The 23372-nt window shown below is 39.2% G+C and overlaps 1 protein-coding gene across 1 annotated transcript in view; it reads left to right on the forward strand.

Moving 5' to 3' along the window:
• The window catches only part of LOC149266534 (uncharacterized), a 45523-nt gene extending 22544 nt beyond the window's left edge, over positions 1–22979 (forward strand). Inside the window, exon 2 of the mRNA XM_089396833.1 lies at positions 22545–22979. Within this exon, the coding sequence (XP_089252959.1) occupies positions 22545–22582 (38 nt within the window). The 3' untranslated portion in view covers positions 22583–22979. The remainder of the gene's footprint in view (positions 1–22544) is intronic.
• Positions 22980–23372: the final 393 nt, after the last annotated feature.

Genomic DNA, 23372 nt, shown 5'->3' on the forward strand with positions numbered 1-23372 from the left:
ACCGCTGAACACTTCCGTTGACTATCCTTTGCCCCTTGTTTGACCGCGGGCTTTTATGGCCGTGTTGGATGACCTGGAGGGACACGTTCCATGTCCTTGACTCCTGTAACTTGCCCATGTGGCTCATTTCCTGAGAGGATACCTGTAGCATGGTGTTTGAAAAAACGGCTACGGAATCCTGTGCTGGCTGCAGAAACCTGGGTCAGCTGCGGAAACCTGTGTTGGCTACGGAAACTGAGAAGCTTCCGCAACTGTCTGAACAAAATTCTAAACCAAACAACAGTCATCAGCGTAGTTAGAAAACCATGTCAAAAGCTCGTTTTTAAACTAAAATACAATGATTTAATCAACTTGGTGGATGAAATGAGTGGAAAAAGAAGGCTGAGAGGGTGTATAGGAAGGTGCAGGTTCAAGGCTCAACATACCCCCACTGTGAAGGTGTTGCATGTCCTCATGCAACCAAAACTTAGTTATTTTCCCTCAATCCATATGCTCTGAGGCTTCTGCAAGAACATCTAGCCCTCTTCTCTTTCTCTTTGATGCTAAAATGGTCCTTGGTTTCCTGACTAGACACTTGAACTTAAGATTAATCAATGCCCTGCTCAACTTTTTACACTTTTTCTTCAGCTTCCTGTTCTTCTTTTGCCACAGTCCTAAATGGAGCATGGTATTATCATGGACAATCTTGTCTACCTTACTCTGCTCTTTGAGTGCTTCGTTTTCCTGTTTGATGTGCCTATTTAGGACTTCCAATTCAAACACTTCCTGTTTTAAAGACTGTACTTGTGCATCAAGTGGCAAGGTGGTGCTTGGTCCTGCAGCTGATTGTTCCAAGGACTCTAGGTAGTTATATGCTTCTTGCTGGTTGGAATCTACCTCAGGTGTCTTTCTCGGCCTGAACTCAAATTCTGGTGAAGGAGGACTGCTTTCTCTTTCCGGCTGAAAAGGGCTTTCCTCACGTGGAGGACTTGGCTCAATACTTGGCTGAGTTGGAGATTTCTCAAGTGTCTCTTTATCTAAATCAATAAAATGAGACTGTTTTTCTTTGGTTTTATTCCCCTTCCCTTTTAGCCTAGTGCTCCTTCTTAGGTAGGAACTAGTACTCTTCTCTTGTGCAGTCTGTTTTCCTCTTTGCTTTTTCTTGGTTATGGCAGCAGCTTGAAGATCTATTAACCTCTCTGACAGAGGTTGATAATCTTCTTCTATGGATTGTTCAGGGGATGGATAGGTTTCTTGAATAGTTATCTTGCCTTTGTCCTTCTTTTGTTTCTTGTTTTTAGCTCCCTCCTCTTCTTCTTTCTGAATAGTTTCCTGAATGTCTATTGTAGGAGAGTCTTGGGCTGTAATATTCTTTTCTTTCCTCCTACTTCTCTTTGGAATTTTTGGGGAACTGCTTCCAGAGGCTTCAGTCAGTTCTTGGAAGTGGTTTCTTGTCAAAAACTTTTCCCAAGTATCCTTAGTGTTTTTCAACTGCTCTTCAATAAGGATTTTTATGAACCCGTGATGGTAAAGATGGGGTTCAATATTGCCTACGTGTTTTTGAACAGTAAAGCACATTTTCTTCAAGCTTGATAACAGAAAATAAGGCAAATTAAGGGTATAACCTTCCATAAAATTCATCATTAGCCTTGCATGATACATGTACATAGTACCAAAACGACCCTCGCATGTGATAAATTTCTGGACAAGTAATAACAGAGTGGACCATTCTTCTTTTATTGCATGCACAGGGATTCCTTTGGTAAATACAGAGGTATCCATACCTGGGTTTTGTAGCATTGTTTTCCATATTTGATCTTCCACACTTCTGTTTTTGAACCACCTTTCGCCTTCTTGTGGAAGACTTGTTGCAGCTGCTATTGTGGCCTCGGTCACTGTAAATTTCAAGTCTCCAACCTCCACTGTTTGTCCATTAAAGGACCTGGCAAAAGCTTTAGTCACTTCTTTATTATAGCCCGTGAACTTTTGAATGAATCTCAGCCACCTTGCTTTCTTCAACGACTCCTTCGTTTGAGGATAACCCTCCAGGTACTTTGGTCCCTTTGGTTCAGCTCTTAGTAGTTTTCCCATTCTCGGCTTTAAATTCCGAGTGAAAATTCTACTGCGTATGAAGGTTCAGGAAAAAAAAATGGGCTGATTACGGGATTCTTAGGGTAACTGGAGTGGCCGTAATCGAAGTTCAGGATGTATGTGGTGACTGAAGCCAGGGTTTGGAGCAAACTGTAGTGGATGCAGCGGAAATGGAGATCAGGGAATGGTATGAGTACCGAGGGAGTAAAGGGTAAGCAACAGTAACGAGTTCAAAATCGAATGCATGTGGGAGTGAAGTGATAAATGGGCAGAATAACGGCTGAGTCCTTTTGAATCAGATGACTTGCGCACACGTCTCAGCAGACGGCTGCGGAAATTATGGTGAAGGAGAGCCGTAGTACAGTAGGTCACGTCTCAAAGTACGGCCAATAAATGGAAGAGCAGTCCATAAATTTAGAATGATCATGGAACCGTTAGAAATGAATAGGGTGTGTGGAATGACGTCGGTGGAAGAGGAGTGGTATGGGGCTTGTCGAATCAAATCATTGCATTTAGTGGAACTTGCCATGGTTTAAATAACTATGCATAATAATGACATTGAATTGTTATTTGGTAGAGATTTTTGATCATACCTTTGGAAGTTTATCATTTCTTGATTAAGGCTTCTGACCCATGGTTGTTCTTTGATCTTGAAGATGCCCCATGTCTTTGCTGCACTTGGTGATGATGACACTAACCTTTGACTGTGATTTTTTTAAACAGAGTGATGCTGGCTGTAGAGACAGAGTGATGCTGGCTGCGGAAATCATTTCTGGCTGCGGAAACTGGTTCTAGCTGCGGAAACGGTTTCCAGCTGCGGAAACTAAGACAACACCCCTTTAACTGCACAAAGATAGTTAGAGAAGAACTAACTAAATAAAATAGTCCTGAGAGGGACTTTTATTGATGGAATGAAATGAAATGAGTGGAATGAGATGGAAATGAAGTGGAGTGAAGTGGAATGGAGATGAAAATGAGATGGAGGTGAAGTGAAATGGCAAGTGAGGTGGAGTGAAGATGGAAAGAAAGAGAGATTTTTTTTTTGGAAAATATAGAGTGTCAGGTACCCCTGATTTTCACTCTACATTTTCTGTATAAGACTGCCAATCTATGATTGGTTTTCAGGCTTATACAAAAGATTTTTTTTTTTTTTTTTTTTTTTTTCAACTGAAAGAAACAAAGACTAGGCTGATGGAGGAGAAGGATTCCTCTCCACCAGCCTCATTGCAGAATTTTCTTGAAACATTTTGACAAAGTCCTCTTTTGAGAGTGGCTTATGATAAATTTTCAATCGATGGCCATTCACAATGAGAGGAGTTTGAAACTCATCAATGGTCTTGACTCGAACTGCTCCATTGCTAAAGACTTCGTCAATCTCATATGGTCCAAGCCAATGAGTCTGAAATTTTCCTTTGAAGTCTTTAAACTTGGAATCAAACAGTAACGCCCAATCTCCCTTTTGAAACTTTTTCTCTTTGATATATCTGTCATGCCACTTAGTTCTTTGGTGTTGAACTAGATCAGTCCTTAAAATTGCATCTTGTCTTATTTCATCTAGCTCATTCAGCTGCTCCATTCTGTGCTTTTGGGCTTCTGATAGATTCATCCCCAACTGAACTGCCATCTTGAAAGTCTTGACTTGAAACTCAATGGGGAGCAAGACTTCTTTCCCATAAACAAGTTCATAGGGAGAATGTCCTGTTGTATTCCTCCATGTAGTTCTGTAGGCCCATAAGGCTTCAGGAAACCTTTCTGCCCAATCTCTTCTGTGGAGATGAACATTTTTGGTGATGATGCTCTCAAGAACTTTGTTTGTAGATTCCACTTGACCATTTGCTTGCGGATGGTAGGAGTAGATTTCTATGCTTGATTTTGTATTCTTCCATCAGCTTCTCCATCAAGTTAGATGTAAATTGACTTCCTGATCTGTCACAATTTCTCTTGGGACACCAAAAAGAGTAAAAATATCCTCAAAAAGAAATTGAACAACTGAATTTTCAGTGGCAGAAGGCAATGCCTTGGCTCTACCCATTTAGTAACATAATCAGTGCAAACCAATATATACTTCTTTTGTCTAGATGGTGGATTAATAGGTCCAATGAAATCTAAAGCCCATTTTTCAAAGGGTTCGATGAGTACCTGTGGCTGTAATGGCATTTCATTTGAAAGAGTTGGTCTCCCAACTCTTTGGCAGCTGTCACACCTTCTAACATATTGTTTTGCATCTTTGAAGAGAGAAGGCCAATAATATCCTAAAGAAAGGATTTTATAGGCCATCCTCTTGTCAGCAAAGTGTCCACCACATGGTTCATCATGACATGCCTTAAGGATGTCAGGCATTTCATCTTCCCGAACACATCTTCTGATCACACAATCTAGCCCTGTTTTAAACAATTCATTAGAAATCCATGAATAATTTGAACTCTCCTGAATAATTTTCTTTTCTCATTAGGAAATAAGTGTGGAGGTAGCTTCCCTGTAACCAAATAGTTAGCAATATCTGCATACCAAGGAGTTTTAGTAGTTACTGCAAACAAATATTCATCTGGAAACTTATCCTCTACAGGAGAATCTTCGTTAGTATTTTGGATTCTAGACAAGAAATCAGCTACTGTATTTTGTTTCCCTGGTCTATCTAACACAGTAATATTGCATCTTGTAACTCTGCCATTAGTAACAGGTTTGTTCATGAGATATCTAATTGCAGAATGATCAGTATGGACAAAAGTTTCATAGCCAGTTATATAGTGTCTAAACTTGTTGATTGCATGAACAACAGCTAAGAACTCTTTTTCAGTCACAGTATAATTTAACTCAGTAGGAGTCAAATTTTTACTGGTGTAGTAAATGGCATAAGGAACTAAATCCTTTTGACCCAACACAGCTCCTAGAGCTGTATCTGAAGCATCTGTAGAAATATGGAAAGGAAGTTTCCAATTTGGCCCTCTCAAAATGGGTGCTTCAGATATTCTTGTTTTCAAAGTTTCAAATGCAGATTGACAGTCAGGATCCCACTTGAATTCACAGTCTTTTGTAAGTAATTTGAAGAGTGGAGATGCTATTTTGGTGAAGTTTTCAATAAATCTTCTATAATATCCAGTAAATCCAAGAAAACTTCTAACATCTTTTTGACAATTTGGAATAGGTAACTTGGAGATGACTTCAACTTTTGATCTATCAACTTTAATCCCATCTCCTGAAATATGATGTCCTAAAACAATCCCTTCAGTAAACATCATAAAACATTTTTCATGACTTAATGAAAGATTTGTTTCTTTACATCTTATAAGGACTTTTTCCAAATTTTCTAATGCCTCTTCAAATGAATTACCATAAACTGTAAAATCATCCATATAGACCTCTACACAATCATGAATTAGATCAGAAAAGATTCCTAGTACTGCCCTTTGAAATGTTGCGGGTGCATTACATAATCCAAAAGGAAGTACTCGGTAAGCAAAAGTTCCCCATGGACGGGTAAATGTGGTCTTGTCCTGATCTTCAGGTGCTACCTGAATCTGATTGTAACCACTAAAACCATCCAAAAATGAGAAATACTTTTTGCCTGCTAAAGTATCTAATACCTGATCAATAAAGGGTAAAGGAAAGTGATCCTTCAAAGTGTTCTTTGTTCAATTCCCTGTAATCAATGCAAACCCTCCATTTACCATTCTTTTTAGGTACTATAACCAAAGGGGAAACCCGCGGCTATCTGAAATGGGGTAAATGAAGTTTACATTAAGTAACTTTTGGAGCTCTTCTTTCACTATCTCCCTAAGGTTTGGATTCATCCTTCTTTGAGGTTGTCTGATTGGTCTACTGTTTTCCTCAATGTAGATGTGATGAATGCAAGTCTTAGGTCAATACCTTTCATATCAGTATACTCCCATGCAAATGCAGTAGAATGTTTTTGCAAGATTTTGGTTAGCTCCCCCTGTTGTGATTTTTCCAAGTTTCTGTTGATATTCAATGTTTTTCCTGGAAAAATCTCAATGGCAGAACTACCAAACTCTTCCATAGAGAAAAGAGACATTTGTCTAGATGATAGACACTCAATGTCAGAATCCAACTGAAATTGTGTGTGGTCATATTCTGAAGATGGTTCAAAGTTTTCTAATGTGTTCAGAATTTGACTATCTTCACTGATCTCAGAAATGGTAAAGACAGGTTGTATAGTATCTTCATCATCAACCCACTCATTATCTCCTATTTCTGTAATTGCTTTTGCTGGAGGATACAGATTGAACTTCTTTGTCGAATTACCATCAGAAATATACATATCCCCAGACCTACAACTTATGAAAGCATCAGCTGTGGCTAGCCAAGGTCTTCCTAAGATAAGAGGATGTCCTCCTAGATTACTCTTGGGAGTTAAAATCATGAAATCGACTGGATATTCCCAAGAGTCTAAGGAGACTGGAATGTCTTCTAATACACCATCTGGTTTGATAATTGATCGATCTGCAAGTTGCAATAAAGTAGGTGTAAAAAGAAGATTAGGAAGTTTTAGCTGTTCCATAGTCTGTCTACTCATGATGTTGATAGTAGCCCCTAAATCAATCAAAGTATTTGGTATTTCTACCCCATTGATATGTGTTTTGACAATTGGACTACGGGATCTACATATTTCTGCATAGTAATTTTTCCCATCATGATATCTGCAATTTTCCCTACCAGGTGGATTCTTCTGGTATCTCTTGGTTTCCTTCCTGGTCTTTTAAGACTCAACTCCTTTATTGTTTTTGCTAGAATAGGAATCTCTTTAATGGCTTGTAACAAGGGAATCTTGATACAGACATTCTTCAATTCATCTAGAAAATTATAGTCAGGCAACCAAATTTGTTTTTCCACTCCTTTGTCAATTTGTAATCTTTCAGGAAAAGGAGGTGTGGATAAAGATGCAGGTTGCTCAACTATGGGAGTTGTGGGGGTTAACTCTTTTTCTTTTTCTTTTTGAGTGTTTGGGTTTTGAAGAGATGCTTCAGAACCCTTATTGGCTTCAAGAGACTCTTCCTCAAAAATGCTTTGCTTTTGAGCATTTATAGAAGGCTTATCTAGGACTCTACCTGATCTGAGTTGTACTTCATTGAGAGGAACAATCATATAGGTAGGAAATTGTTGACCTTCCATCATGTAAGCATTTTGAGGGTTTTTATTATTGGGGTTTGGCAATGGCTGAGAAGGAAGTTGATTTGACTTCTGTTGGAATGGAAGCAAGAGTTGAGAATTTGGATTCTGTTGAGAAGGTTGTTGTTGTTGTGGAAATGGCAATGATAGTTGTGGATTTTGATTTGGAAGTTGTGGAGCTTGTTGGTTTTGAAAAGATGGAGGATATTGGTAAAATTGAGCAAATCTCCCATAAGGATTTTGCATACCTTGTACCCATGATTGAAAAGGATTTTGAGGTTGGGACCAAGGTTGTTGCCAAGGATTCCAATTTGGTGGGGGTTGAAAATTCATAGAGTTGCTAAACCCTTGATTTTGTTGCCCCTGCCAAGGTCTCCTTGCAACAAAACAGAGAGATTCGATTGTATTTGGATCTTCTTGAAAGACAGCTTTGAGCCCAGGAATTGAAGGACAATCCTTGGTCTCATGATTCTCTGAACAAATTACACATGTTTCTACAACTTTTGCATCCAAGGGACATTCCCTTAGAGCATGTTTCTTCCTACACTTTGGGCAAAAGATGGCCAAAGCCTCAGCTTCTGCTTTCTGTTTATTGTGAATCTTAAGGGTGTCTAGTTGCTCACTAAGACTCCCTAAGATGTCAGTTTTGAATTCATCAAGCATGTTGCCAATCTCAGCCCTACTTACTGATCCAGTTGCAGATTTGTTTGCTCTGATGAGAGAAGGATCTCTAGGCCCTTTTTGAGTTTTAGATTTCCCCCTTGAGAGATGGACACATAGCTCTGCTATATCATTGAGTGAAAGTTGAGATATATCTCCCTTCCCCATCATGTTCAAAATATCTATCCATTCATCTCTAATGGCTTTTAATAGAAGGGCTTTCAAGGTCTCCTCATCTAAGTTATTCATTTTTGCTCTTTTCAGGTTGTATTGAAATCTTTCAAGTAAATCCTCCAAGTTTTCATCTTCTCTTTGCACCATTTTGAATACCTCATCCTTGTGATTGGTGGGCATACAATAGTCCAGGTACCTATCCAAAAATGTTTGTTTCATATCATTCCAAGACCTAATGGATTGAGTGAGTAATCCCATGAACCATTTCAAGGCTGCTCCTTTCAATGTTGAAGGAAACAGTTTGAGTTTTTGAGAGTCTTCCAGATAATCATAAGTTCGACACACGACTTCAAACTCAAATAGAAATGTTTCAGGGTCCTCATTCCTTAACCCATGGAAGTTTGGGAGGACAGATGGTGAGATGTTTTTCATTGTGGCTCGGGAGTCCTCATCGACTATAGGAAATCCGAATGAGTTATCTCCATCCCTATTTCCCCCAATGTTACCTCTACCTCCTCCATTGTTTCCTCCTCCTCCTCTACCTCTACCTCTACCAAATCCAGTTGCTCCTTCCTCTGTCATGGTAGTTTCCCTGGAGACTTCAGAGTCTTCTGGTTCTTCTACTAAGGGTGAATGAGAAGGAATTTCTCCTTCTTCTTCTTCAGATGATTCTACTTCTTCAATTACAATTTGTCTCTCTGTAGAAGGAAGGAAAGGATCTCTTTCTAATTCAGATTCGATGGAAGGTGTGGGAGAGTCGACTCCTGCCTCTTGAATTCCAGGAATCCTAGGGCTAGGAGTGTAAGTTGGAGATGATGGAGGTGTCTCTTGTCTATTCCTTGAAGTAGATGGACTTGTAAAAATCGAACTCTTGGCTCTAGCTAAAAACCTTCCCCTAGAATCTCTTGCTCTATGCATGTCATTTTTTATTTTTCTTCAAGTCGGGCTAATAATTCTCTTTCTGATCTTCCAGGTCACTCTAGGTGCAAGAAGAGAGCATACTCAAGAAACTATTAAACCAATAACTTTCTCTTTTTTGGTCCTCCAGATCACACTAAGTGCAAGAGGAGAGCATACTTTGAGAGGTTATCAATTTTCCTTGCTTGAAATTTTCTTGTTTTTTTTTTAAGAATTTGGCTACCTAATTTCACTTCCCCGGCAACGGCACCAAAATGTTTGGTCAATTTAGTGTGATCTAAATTTCTATTTATAATGTCAACCCGGGGTTCGTAAACTGACGAAGTGAAGTGTACTATATGTACTAGATAACCATTTCCTTAGTCTTTTGTCGTTTTTAGTTTTTTTTTTTTAAGTTTGTTTTTGGATTTATCTTTCCCTAATGTGAGATGATGAAAAGGTGATAAAGCAAGTGAAATATGGATGATTATGGTGATCTCTAAGTGGTTTTTCAAAACTTAAAAGAAAGAAAGCTTTTAAATAACTGCAATGAAATCAATTCTTCAAAAGAAATAAAGACATCAAACAATGAACTATGACATCGGCCCAGTATCTTTGTTGCTGAATGAAAATGAAAGTGAAATCTACACTAAATTCAATTAAAAGTAAGAACAACTAATCCACACTATTTCAACTCTTCAACTCAATCTTCCTTGTGAAAAGATATCATGAAATGTTAAGCAATGTGAAATCTAAAAGAAGTTAAACTGCATAAAAGAGACTAATCACACTACTTTAACTTTCTTGACCTTTTGCCTTTCAGCTTAATTTACCCTGTGAGAAACAGTCATGAACAAGTCAAGCAATGTGAGATCTAAAGCAAACTAAATCAAGCTATAATGAGTGATATTCTGGTTCCCAATAAAGTTATTCAATTATAGAAAGGAACCGTTAACAGATGAATAGCATGATATCTAAGAGCAGAAAATAAATGTACAACTTAAGGAAATGACAGTACTGGAAATCAAACTTCAGAAAACAAGAGTCAGCGACAAAGACAAGATGATCTCGTATGCCAATAGTGATAAAAAGAAAAGGTGAAAAATTGCCCCGGGCTGCCTAAGAAATCCTGCAAAAACACTGATCAGTTGTAACCATAAAAGAGCAGCAATGAAAATGTAAATCAACAGAAATCAAAAAGCTTTGTTATGTACAGCTAATATACATGATGAAATAAAACGCAGCATTTAAATGACAATTGTACAGCTAATATACATGAACAGGAAAAAGTAATGCAAGAGTTAAAAGACAACTGTACAAGGCTTCAGTAAGCAGGGGCCCTCTGCCACTTCAACCGATTCAACGAACAGCTACAAGCTTAAGTTTAAACCAGTCTTCTCATATATTAAACAGCAACGTAAAAGTGCAGTGGGGAAATACAACAGTGTCGGATTACAATACCAAAAAGATTAACACAAGAGATTAACTTTTACAGCGTTCATGGATGCGTTATTTATAAGGAAAGAAAGCTAAACAGATTAACTAAATCTACGCTATTAACCACGCTGCCAGAGACACGTAAATCCTCTTCAGCCTGGATCTAGGTAACTGTCATCATGTTTATTAAATCTGAGAGGTATGGCTGTTGGATTCACGCTATCAGGATGTCTTCGTGGCTAAGGATTGTGCCACGTAGCTTCACGTGCTCAAAAACAGAGCTACGCAGAGCCGTGCCACCGCTGAACACTTCCGTTGACTATCCTTTGCCCCTTGTTTGACCGTGGGCTTTTATGGCCGTGTTGGATGACCTGGAGGGACACGTTCCATGTCCTTGACTCCTTTAACTTGCCCATGTGGCTCATTTCCTGAGAGGACACCTGTAGCATGGTGTTTGACAAAACGGCTGCGGAATCCTGTGCTGGCTGCAGAAACCTGGGTCAGCTGCGGAAACCTGTGTTGGCTGCGGAAACTGAGAAGCTTCCGCAGCTATCTGAACAAAATTCTAAACCAAACAACAATCATCAGCGTAGTTTGAAAACCATGTCAAAAGCTCGTTTTTAAACTAAAATACAATGATTTAATCAACTTGGTGGATGAAATGAGTGGAAAAAGAAGGCTGAGAGCGTGTATAGGAAGGTGCATGTTCGAGGCTCAACAGGAGGCGTCTTGCTCCATTCTGGGAGGGGGTTGCTGAGCAGGGGCCTGCTGGGGTCTTTTCCATTTGGACCACCGTGCTTGTGGGTTTTGTGAGAAGTCTTGGCACGTTTGACCTGGTTCCAACCCTCTTACTTACCCTTATCTGGCTCAGCATTGGATGGACATCCTCTGGCGAAGTGATCATAGACATGGAATTTTTGGCATTTGAAGGGCAGCTGCTCATAATCTAGCTTCTGCACATGAGTCCAGCTTCCTACATTGATTTTGATGGCTTCCGGGAGTCCCACCTCTAGGTCTACTTCTACGCAGATTCGGGCACAATCATATTGGTCTTTGTTGTTTGCCCGATCTATAAATTTCCCAAGGGCGTTGCCGATGTGCTTCAATGAGTCCCAGTTCCAACAATGAACTGGGAGGTTTGGAAGCCTGACCCACACCGGGACAGCCGTGGGAACGTCGACTGCAGGGTCGAAATCCGGCGTCCATTTGTTGAGATAAAGACCCTGGGGGCCCATGAAATAGGGGCCATTCTGGAAGATCAGATCCTTGTCGTCCTTAGAGGTAAATTTGAAGAGGAAAAACCCTCATCCCAAAAAATAAGATGTGATGCTATTCTTGATCAACGGTGCCTAGTTCTTGTTGACTCAGATCTCAGTGGACTTAGGAGATGGCCATAGTTTGGTGAACTGGCCAACGAGGGCACGCTCAGCCAAGGACAATGTGACTTGGATCGGGGTCTTTGGCAGCAGGGAGATTTCATGGATATCCTCGAGCCTCTTAACAAACTTGGCTGCTTCACTCTTTTTCTTCTGCGGCAAACCAGCCAAGAGCCGATTGAAGGCGTCGACAGATGAAGGCGGAGGAGGGGGGGAGGAGGCCTGCCTAGGGCAAGCCGGAGATCTCCATGGGGGTGAACCCTAGCTTACGGGCCACCTCCTAGCAGCAAATGAGCCACACAGTGCACAGTGCAGGCTCAGATGTTCATAGGGACAAAGGATGCAGAGGAGAAATGCAGAGGGCCCAGGGCCGCAGGGTTGTAGGGCAGAAGCTCCCAGGGTGCAGAACCGCGAGTGCAAAATTGTCAGATTTGTAGAATATTATTGTTATCAAATTTTTTAATTCATTGGGGTTTTGGGTATTTCATATTTTTGTATATACATGATTTGCAGTTTTTTCTATCTTTTGTTTGTGCAGTAACAAATCTGAAAATTGTCAGCGATTTTTGTGGATTCCGGAGAGAAATCTAAGCCCCGACAGGCATCTCCATTTTGTTTGCAGGTTGAGGAAAATTTTCAAAAGGATTGTGGGCAACGTTTTTTAGGGCCTTGAGGCCCAACGCTGGTCATCTCCAGCCTCATTCTCGCCTTCTATCAATCCACCCTCAGGCCTCTCATCTTTGCAACCTTCTTCACCATAATTTTCTCACTAAATTTTTCCTAAAATTTCCCAACACTTTTCACAAAAAATTTTCATTTTTTTTGAATTTGGAATTTACATTGGAGAATTTTCAATGACTTGGGAAACCCATCTTCAAGTGTCTTCAAGCCCCAAGGGGTTGACTAGTGCACATCTTCTAAACCCTTACCTCTTTCATTGATCTAATTGAAAACAAGATTAATACTGGCATAAAATTTTAGTTATCTGAAATTTAGCAGCAAATTAGTTTGCATATTTCACTGCATTACATTTCAGAAATACAATTACTTTCAAAAAATTTTGCATGCTATTTTCTGAATATTATTTCACTGTTTTTTAGTAATTTTCTGAGTTTTTAGATCAAATACATCAATAGATCAGAAAGATTTAAACTCAGAAATTTTCTGAATTTAGCAGCAGATTTAATGTACATTTTTACTGTTGTATAATTGCTGAAATAGAAGTTAGTTTCAGTAACTTTTGCAAACAAATTTCTGAAATTTTTTTTACTACTATTCGGTTGTATATTCCTGAGTTTTTAGATCAAATACATTAATAGATCATATATAATTAAGCTCAAAAAATTTCTGAATTGTAGTTACTAGTTTGTCATTTAAATTTTTTTGTTGTTATACATAGAAATTTCTGAATATTGCATGGTTAGAAGACTGTTGTTTTAGAATATATTGTTGGTTTTAACATTTGATGTAAGAGCAGATTACTAGACTAATATTTCATTTATGTGATCTGAGTTTAAAACATTTAGTTTAATTTCTGAAGATCATTTGTTTTTACATGCTTATGCAAGTAGGACTAATCTAGTTTTACTTATGCATCTAATGATCTTGATTGAGTATTTCATACAAATGAGTTTTTGAATTTAAAGGTGTTTTATTTCAGCATTTTACATTTCATTCCATTGTGGATTTTAGTGATTATATGTGCAAATTTCACATTTTGCAGCGTTGGTATAAGTACTTGCTTTGACATTTAGATCACCACCTTTCTGTGCCTTAAGTTAAGTAACATTTAAGACATATTTCATAAATAATTTTAGGTTCTCATTTAACTAAAATTAACCATGTTCTTACATTTCACATAGTTTTCATTTTGAATTTGCATATGAGACAGTCAAGTCTTTTCAGCAGCAGTTTCCCATCCTTTACTTGAACTTTATTTTCTTCGCAAGATAGTTGACTCCACAAGACACTGGTATCACTTTTTTCAAATAATTTTGAATCCTTAAAATCTTGTGCAATCTAAAACAAGTATTGGTTGCTTAACTGTGTCTCCCAGGTTGGTTGGTTCCCAACTAATCTTTCCTTTTTCCATTTCCATAGGGTCTACCCCCCTTAGTCTGCTATTGGGAGACAACTCAATCGAAGTGATTGGGGATCAGTGTGACAACCCTCAATTTGAGCCATTGTCGCGGTGCCTAGACATTCTATGCGACAACACACCTCATGATGATGACAACCACAACAACAACAATTTTAGGGGCTACAACAATCAAAGGAATGGCAGATTCAACAACCAAGGAAAAAGGAATGCTCCCGCTTCTCATCAAGGAAATGGTCACCCTCCCAAGAGATCAAGAAACACCAAGTATGATGAATCTAATGTTGTTGATAACAAGCAAAAAGAATTCTATCTTATATCTACCCTTTCTACTACATCTCCTCCGAACACTATGGGAAATTGGTTGATTGATAGTGGTGCCTCAAGGCACTTCACTGGGTATAAGGAAACTCTTTCAAATCTGATTGAAAAGGGTACAAATTTGGAAATTATCCTTGGAAACAATGCCACCTATCCCGCAAAGGGAGTTGGGAATGTTACTTTTCTATTGATATTAGGTACCACTTTATCTGGGATATGGTACAGCGTGGAGCAATAAGGCTCCAACACATTGGGATTCATGATTAGGTCGTCGATATTCTTACAAAGCCCCTAGGGAAGGTCAAATTATTAACTTTCTGTGAACGACTTGGAGTCGTGGAGAGACCTTCTTATGAGGGTCCTGTATGAGATAGATGTTGAGCTCTGCGAGCTCTGGGGGGCTTGGGGTACTTCTTGGAGCGATGAGTGACCATAGGGTGAGTGGTTCACCTTACCCTAATGGTGTGTGATGTACAGGGTGAGTGGTTCACCTTCCCCTGTGATAACCCATGGTGACATATGCATAGGATGAGTGGTTCACCTTCTCCTATGGCATATGAGCAGGATGACTGGTTCACGTTCTCTTGCTGGCACATCCTACCCATGCAATCCGAGACTCATGGGAAGTACCTCTCATCTGGCCAATGAGTAGGGAAATGAAGATAGGGACCATAGTACTACCATTGGATGTATCGTGTACTACCGTACTCCCTATGCTAGGATGTTGATATTGATCAAGGATCAATGGAAACTGACTTCGGGTCAGTTAAGAGTGTATGACACACTCTATATTATTGGAGACTGACTTCGGGTCAGTGGAGAATGGTATGATACATTCTCGGTCATTTCTTCTTTCTTCATAGTTCAACAAAGCAAAGCAGAGACAAGGATGGTACAAATTGTTAGATAATTTGGCAAGTGAAGTTCTCCCTAGTTGAGAGGGAGTGTTAAATTTGGCAACTAGGGCAAAATTTCACCTTGGATAGCTCATATGAGGCAACTAATATTTTTATTGGATTCCTCTCTCCGAGAGGTGTAGAATTGATCTAAAGATCATCCCATTTTAACATGTACAAACGGAATTATGAATTTATTTTGATTATGGACAAATTGTCAAGGTTGGCCAACAAACTAATGTAGGCTTATAATCCCAATAGTCACGTCTATTCATCCTCAACGTTTGCATATAAATTCAAGGTGCCTCTTCCTCATTTCGACACTTCACTCACTCACATTTTTCTCTGTCCTTCATTGATTGTGTACGAATTTCATAGGCAACTCTCGACACGTGCGAAGAAGAGAAGGTGTTTTTGTTCCAGCCATTCACCGAAATTGCAGGAGGTTGATTTGACTTGCACTGACTTGTTTTGAGTGCGGTTTTGGGTGGAGGATTTCTCTTTGGGCAGGCCGCAGTTTTGGGCATGAAATTCGAGGCAGTTTGACCTCTATTTGACCAGCGTTAACTGTGTTAGGGCTTGCTGCTGCATTGAATTTTCTTGACCAGATTTGACTTGAATTTTTCGCACTATTTTTGGGTTGATTTGACTTGCTGTTGGAGGTCGAGTTGATCGAGTTTGACTGAGTTGTTTTGGAGGTCAAAATATGCCATGTTGACCAGCGTTGACTTTTTGGTTAGGGCTTTCTATTTCTGTTGTTTGACTGATCAGATTTCACTATGATTGGGCAAGTGAATATTGTATATTATACTCTCTCTCTATGCTGAACTTTTGAAGAATTATAAGAAGAATTGATCAAGGGTTTCCCCACATTGGGGTTTGTCTCTGGGTGGTGCCATATCTTGTGTCCTCTTGTCTTGGCTTGTCTTCTACTGTTATTGTTTATGTTCTATCTACATTTTACTATCAAGTTGATGTGATTGCTAAACTGGATATTGATATTGGGTTAATAAAGAAGTTGAAGTAAAATTGCTCTAAGCATAGAATATACCATTGTTATCTACAATTAACAAAAGAAAAATGGAACCATGGTAGGCTGAGTTGCTGTGAGATCCAGAATCCAATTCTCTTTACTTGGTAATGTAATAAAAAGCATTGGAGGTGTAATTGTCATTATGTAGTATTTTGAAAATTTTAGTCCTACGCATGATAAGCTGTTAGCTTGTTACAGGGGTTGAGTTGGAAAATGAGAACTGTCTATCTAGATGCGATTTTTAATTCATTAATATTGCAGGTCTGACATGATTGCTGGGTTTTTGAGTTGGTAAGAAGGTCATGGTAAGGTGCCAAGTGAAGTCCAATTGTATGGACTGCAACCTGTCCTACAAATACTTGCTACCTATATGTTTTTGGCACTTCATGAGGAGTGGGATGCTATTCAATTTCATATTTCAGCTGGTGCTTTTTCATTTTGTATGGATTTGAACATACCGTAGGAGGTGATCATTGGCTAATTATCACTCTAGAAGATTTCATTTACTTTCGACATTCATCGTTTAGTAGTCCGTGATGATATTTAGTCTGTTGTGAAAAACTATATTTTAATTTACCTCCAATATGAAATGAATATAAACTTTTGAGATCCTAGAGATTGCTTTTTGGCAGTCTCAAGGAGGGCAATGAGCTTGGTACTAGTAACCTGGGACAGAGATGGACTAAAATAAATAATTTGCATTTCCATGATATCCTTCATTTTGTTTTTTTTCTAACATGGATCGAACCTAATAGTGTCACATTGGAGGTGGTTGATTTTTTTTAACAAAAACAAAGTATTATATTAACAAAGTGTACAAATGCCCCAATTGTATTCTTAAGGCTGGCTTTCATTGACAGAGAAGGGGGATTTTTCCATCTTTAGAGCTCCAGATTAATAGAGTGCCCCCATATTTCTAGATTCGAAATAACATCAATGTTCCACCAAGTTTCTAGGATGAGGAGGCAAGGGAGCGAGGATACGCGAGAGCGGCCTATGCAAAAGCTCCCCACCAATTTTTAGGAAATGTGGGGGGACATCAGGGTCTTAAAAACTTATAAATATAAAATATAATTTATAAATTGATGAATCATATAACTGAAACAAATTTAAAACGAAAATCTGCAAAGCATGATCATTGATATAATCATACATCGTACATCATACATTATGATTAATCATTAAACCATATTGATGTTCCACTTCCTAGTTCCTACTGTGAACATTGAATATTGAATATTGAAATAAAATTATAATAGTCAAGTCTGATACATCAAGAGTCAAAATTTTATAGAGTCAGAATAACATAAGAAGTTAGAACATCAACATATCAAAAGATAAACGAGCATAATTTTGTTCTAGGTAATGCCCCGCTAGTCTCTGCATCCAGCTGCTGCATGAATATATCACCATCTGAATCTGAATCACTTGCATTCTCAAACATGCTAAGTGGCACACCAACCAACCCCATCTGTCTCTCATCAAGTCTCTCCTCCATATCTACCTGTGCATCATCCTCTGGATCAACATCCCATTGTGTTGTTGGTCCCTTCAAATACTCAGGTGTCTTCCTATGCTCAAGACGTAGGGCACTGTGCACAGCAACTAACTTCTTAGCTCTTTTAGTGGTAAGCATGTTCCTCTTGATAGAGTGGATGAAGCTATATGTGACCAATTCCTCTATGCTTCAGAGGAACTAGCAATCTGAGACAACAAACACATAGCTAGATGTTTGAGCTTTGGAGCACCATCCCCATGCATCCTCCACCAACCAATCAGGTCATCTTGGGCTAGATCTATGCAATTTGCCTGAGCACAACGTGTGTTGAAGGGGCCACTAAGAGATGCAAATTGAACAAATTGTCTTCGAAATTTTGCCCCCTCCTCCTCATTGTACATCTTTGCAATTGCATCTAAGAAGCCATTCTTTACCTCAGGATCACCAATAGGAGGCACCCTCCCAGGTCTTTCAACATACCATTTTGGGTTTAATGCATATGCTGCTATGTGCAAAGGTGTGTTCATGCAATCCCACCTACGTTGAATGATGGGTCGAATCTGGGATATACAGAACTCTAATGAGGGCTCCCTTTGTTGAATGGCTACCTGCACATGACCCAACATGCTATCAAAGGTCTCATAGATTTCTCCAAGACTAGGAGCATTTGAATTAGTGTAACGAATGACCTCCACAATAGGGCCCAAGAATGACAGCTTGCACACGAGCCAACATGCTATCAAAGGTCTCATAGATTTCTCTAAGACTAGGAGCATCTGAATTAGTGTAACGAATGACCTCCACAATAGGGCCCAAGAATGACACTAAATAAGAACAATCTGCCGACCAATCATTGTCCAACACCTGAAGTCTGACCTTCTTCCCCGTGTCTGTCTTTGATTCTAACCACCTTCTCCACTCTGAACTCACAACCAAGGATTGTAGAGGTGCTTGTACCTCTAGCATCCTCTCCAATAAGAGAAAATAGCTAGCATATCTAGTATCAATGGGCTTAACAAATTCCTTCCTTGTGTGAGCCCTGTACATGGCCAAGGAGGTGTGGTGGTTGCAGATAAACATCTGTACATCTCTTGCAGCTGTCACCAAGTCTGATAGCCACTGAATCTTGCCAATGTCCTTCAGTGCATTATTGAGTGCATGCACACAACAAGGAGTCTAAAAAATATGTTGATACCTACTTTGAATCAATAACCCAATTGATCTACAAACCGTTGCCGCATCTGTCACAACCTGCACCAACAGTCAACAACTTTAAGAAAGAATGGACCTTCTGAAGATGTCACTATGATGCTGATTAGTGGGCGTCTTCGGATGTTATTCCATCCATCCATAACAATAGAGCAAACAAACCTCAACCATGTTTGTTTCATTCTCTCTTTTTGCACATGAATTTTAGACACTTGTCTATTTAAAATTGTTGTTCGTAGCTTATGTTCTCCGGGTGGTACATATGAAGGCCCTATTCTTCCAATTGCTTGGATCATTTCCTTGTAATAAGGAGGGGAACAACATGGAAGGGAATTCCATTGGCAAAAAGAAATTTGCCAATTGCATCATCTGTGTCATCTCGATCTAGAACATTGTACATCCCAGACACTGTACCCATTGCACAAGAACGAGATGCACCAGTAGAAACCTTTGTCTTTTTTGATGAAGCACTGGATGGAGGAATATTTGTGGATGGATCAACATGTCTGCTAGAAAACAATCCTTTTCCAGTCGCTGCTCTTTCTAGCCTCCAAAGTTTCTCTTTTTGAGCTGAATTTAGGTTTTTTGAGGGACACATATCGACTCCTTTACCTGTAATAGCCAACATGTGTTGCTTCACCCTGGTATAGCTGCCAACAAAGTGATGCCCACAAATATTGCAGACCCAATCACGTGAGCCACCACCAACTTTTGGATCTTTTTTCAGAACTCTGGTTACATAGATTAGAAGCGGTTTTAGACGATTAAATATCCCCTTTGCAAATTTTTCTAGATCTCTTGGTGGGCCTTTAGAATCTACACCATGCAAAGACCTATTCTGATTTCTTACCCTCCTGTGACTGCTTTCAATTTCTTTTTGTGCATCATGTGGGTCACTACCACTGTAGCTATTGTCACTATTCCTAGAATAACTCTGGCTCATAGTTGTAAGTTGAATGTTACTTGTAGCCTGTAGGTTGCAACCTGCAACAACGGCTTACTGTTTAAATTTAAATTTTATTTTTAATAAAACCTTTAAGCTTGCCACTTTATGGCATATGCATACTGATGATTGATACATACTCATAGTGAAAAATAAATAAATAAATAAAAATTACACAGGCTGACTAATACTAACAGCACACACATTCAACAATGAATTTTATTTTTTTTTCTTTTTTTTTGTTAATTTACAAGAAAAAAATTAAAACTAATACACAGTCAACACTGAAAAATTAAAAAAATTTAAAATTTACAAAAGAAATGGAAAAAGAAACGCAGTGACAGGCACACAGTCAAGTTTCAACACTGAAAAAGTAAAAAAAATTAAAATTTACAAAAACAAATTGAAAAAAAAACGCAATGACAACCTACAGGCACCTAGTCAACACAAAAAAAATTAAAAAAATTTACAATTTACAAAAAAAAATGAAAAATAAACAGCAGTGACAGGCTGCAATCATCAATGTTAAAGAATAAATTGTTAATGTTACTTACTGTGCAAACTGTGGCGAGGTAAAGTCGATGGAGAGTGCAGTTCAACTTCAAAGTTGATGGGCTGGCCACTGCCTGTAGTTCAAGTGCAATTGTAAAAAAAACTTCAGAGTCCCCAAGTCCCAGGACTGCCTGCAATTCAAGTGCAAACTTTGAAACTTCAAAGTCGTGAGGCACTCAGGCAAGCAGTGGTTCGACGACAATGAGGTGGTTTTGTCGTTCGACGACATGCAGCAGCGACGGAGGTTTCGATGGCGTGCAGTAGAGACGGAGGTTTCAAGTTTCAACGACATCCAGCGTCCACGTCCAAATCCAGGTCCAGCAGCGATGGCATCCAGCATCCACGTCTAGGTCCAGCAGCGATGGCGTCCAACGTCCAGGTTTCGATGGCATTGGTGTCCAACAGCAACGACGTTAGAAAGTTAGAGTGATGAGTGTCAAGCTTCAACAATGAAAACATAACCCTTGTGGCCGGAAATAGTCAAAACAAATATATATTTTTTTAAGTTATGATCTAAAAAAATCACTAAAAAAAAATTGAAATTGGTCAATGGAAACGACCCCCAACGACCCTTCACGACCCTAGATGACCCTCTTTTGCGGAAATGACCCCAAAAATGGAGGAAACGACCCCTGGCAAGTTTCCTTGTGTACCCTATTTTTTGGGAGCATGGAAAAATGACCCCCTCTCGTCCCCCAGTCCCCGGAGCGCGGGGAGCTAGGAAACTCGACCCCCAAGTGGGGGGACGCAACCTCGTGGAACACTGAATAACATTTATTTCCTTGGGAATGTTTCTACTAACATGTTCATATGAAAACTGATAATCAAACTGGTAACCAAGTTCACAGCAAAATGCACACATAAGAAAACAGGAGAGAACAGACTACGGGACTCTCAAAAACAGGTGACTGATGGCCTTGTTGATCAGCTGCCTGATGTGCTTGGCTGAGGGTTCACCTTGCCACAGAACTACTGCTCGACTCTCCCTTGCATGTGCAGGATGCCCTCAAATTGCACTCGGCTCTATAATTTTCCCTTCAAGAGCGCCAAGGCATGAGACTAGCAGTTGGAACATAGCCACAGAACTGCTCGTTCACTGCCCCTTGTATGTGCAGGATGCTCTCTGGTTGCTCTCAGTTCCTTGACTTGCTCTTCAAGAGAACTAAGATCAACAGTTGGAACAGAGCCACCAATTCTTCAGTTTCACAGGTTTTGGTTTTCACAGCCACAATGCACTCATCTTGTTGAATGTTGTGAGCTCTCAACCTGTTAATTTTTTTGAAGGTATCCCTGGCAACAACTGCAACACCATACTCTTTTCTTCCTCTACTTTGACTTAAGCTTCCTCTGAGTCAATATGGTGTTCAACACAGTTACTTACCATGTGCTTACCATGTTTTGTACATTTGAACCTCCCTGAGAATGGCGGGGCGACAAAGACAAGTACAGTCCATATTGGTCAATCCAAGATACTCTGAAAACAACCAAACAAAGGCAGATATTTGAGGCTGTAAAGGAAGGTAAAATTCCACTTGGAGGATAGAGTTTAGAACATCACAGTTACAAGTGGGTCCACAATCCATTTAATCAAATCCACAAAGCTTCATTAAGCTGTTTCTATTTATATAATACATAATAGTGATTTATGCTTCAAGCGTGTATGATTTTTGAAGCAAAGTTGATGAGCATGGGGTTAAACTCATGTCTCACTCTTGTTAGGTGCCCATGTTCTAGGTATGGGTGTATTGGGTATGCATAAGCTTTGCTTTGGTAGGGTTGAATTTCACCAACGGTAGTCACAGATACCATTAACCCTTTTCATTGAGAGCTTATATTGATAAAAAACTGCAAGGGATATATTATTGATACCAGGTAATATGATTTACCAAAACCTTAGAATAGATTTCGAGAAGGCCACTTGCTGATAAAGTAGTAAATGGAAAAAAGTGAGCTCCCCATTTCTTGAATCATGTTACTGTGCCAAAAAGGCTTTAGATGATATAATGCTGTAACGGCCTAATTGATTCATCTTGTGATTGCAATGCCTCAGGTGACACTTCCTAGCAATTAAACTCATACTATTTCAATGTTATATAAGATGGATCCCTACAAAACCCATTGTTAAATGGGCCATATAGCAATTGTATCTTATGTGATTATTTTGTTTCTTTCATTCATTTTCACTCTATTTCAGCTTCATTTTTCTGTACTTCTACTTCTTCTGATGCTATCTTTCTTTAATTAATCATGCAGGAACTGAATATCTTAGAAGAGAAGTTAGAATACTCTGATTCACTGATGGAGATGAGTCAAGGACAATGGGAAGGCCGCTTTCATTTAGAAATTTACACTCCTGACTTGCTCAATGTGATTGACAGATCTCAGCTTGACTTCCATGCGCCTGGTGGAGAGTCTCAACGTCAAGTTGAGTTTCGTGTTATTGAATTTATAAACAGTAGAGTACTAAGGAGGGCTGAAAATCCAATACAGAGGAATTCTAGACAGTTTCAGAAGCAGATCAAATGCTTCGGGAGTCAAAACTCTCTAATGTAGGTTCATCCAAACAATTAGGAAGAAGAAAGTCTGGTAAAAGCAGGTTGTAGTTTGTCACTACAGGAGATAATGAGACTGCAACTGATTCTTCTTCCAGAGAAGGCAGCAACTGGAGGCAATCACAGGAACAAAGCAAACAAGCCACTTAATGTTTAGCCATCTTCACGCATGGGATGGCTATAAAGTGCCTTATCAGGGGATTACTTGGGTCTAATCCGGAAATGACTCATCGGCTGTGTATTGACTAGTGTTGTGAAAAGCGCGATCGGGATTAAATCGGCGCGGGGAACGAATAGGAAAAAATCGGAAAAATCGGAAAAAAAAAATCGAAAAAAATCGTTTGGTACAAAAATATTCATTCTTATTTCATTTTTTTTCAATTTTTTTAATAGCTAAACCATCTACAACATAATACATTGACACATAAATATGATAAAAAAACTAATATATAAGATGTTTAATATCATTTCTAGCACTAAAATCACACATAACATTGAATCATGTCCTGAATAGTAAGTTCTGACTCCT

Source organism: Pinus tabuliformis, chromosome 6, assembly GCF_031772625.1.
Source record: "Pinus tabuliformis cultivar Carrire ecotype Pingquan chromosome 6, CPIR1, whole genome shotgun sequence".
Taxonomy (NCBI): Eukaryota; Viridiplantae; Streptophyta; class Pinopsida; order Pinales; family Pinaceae; genus Pinus; species Pinus tabuliformis.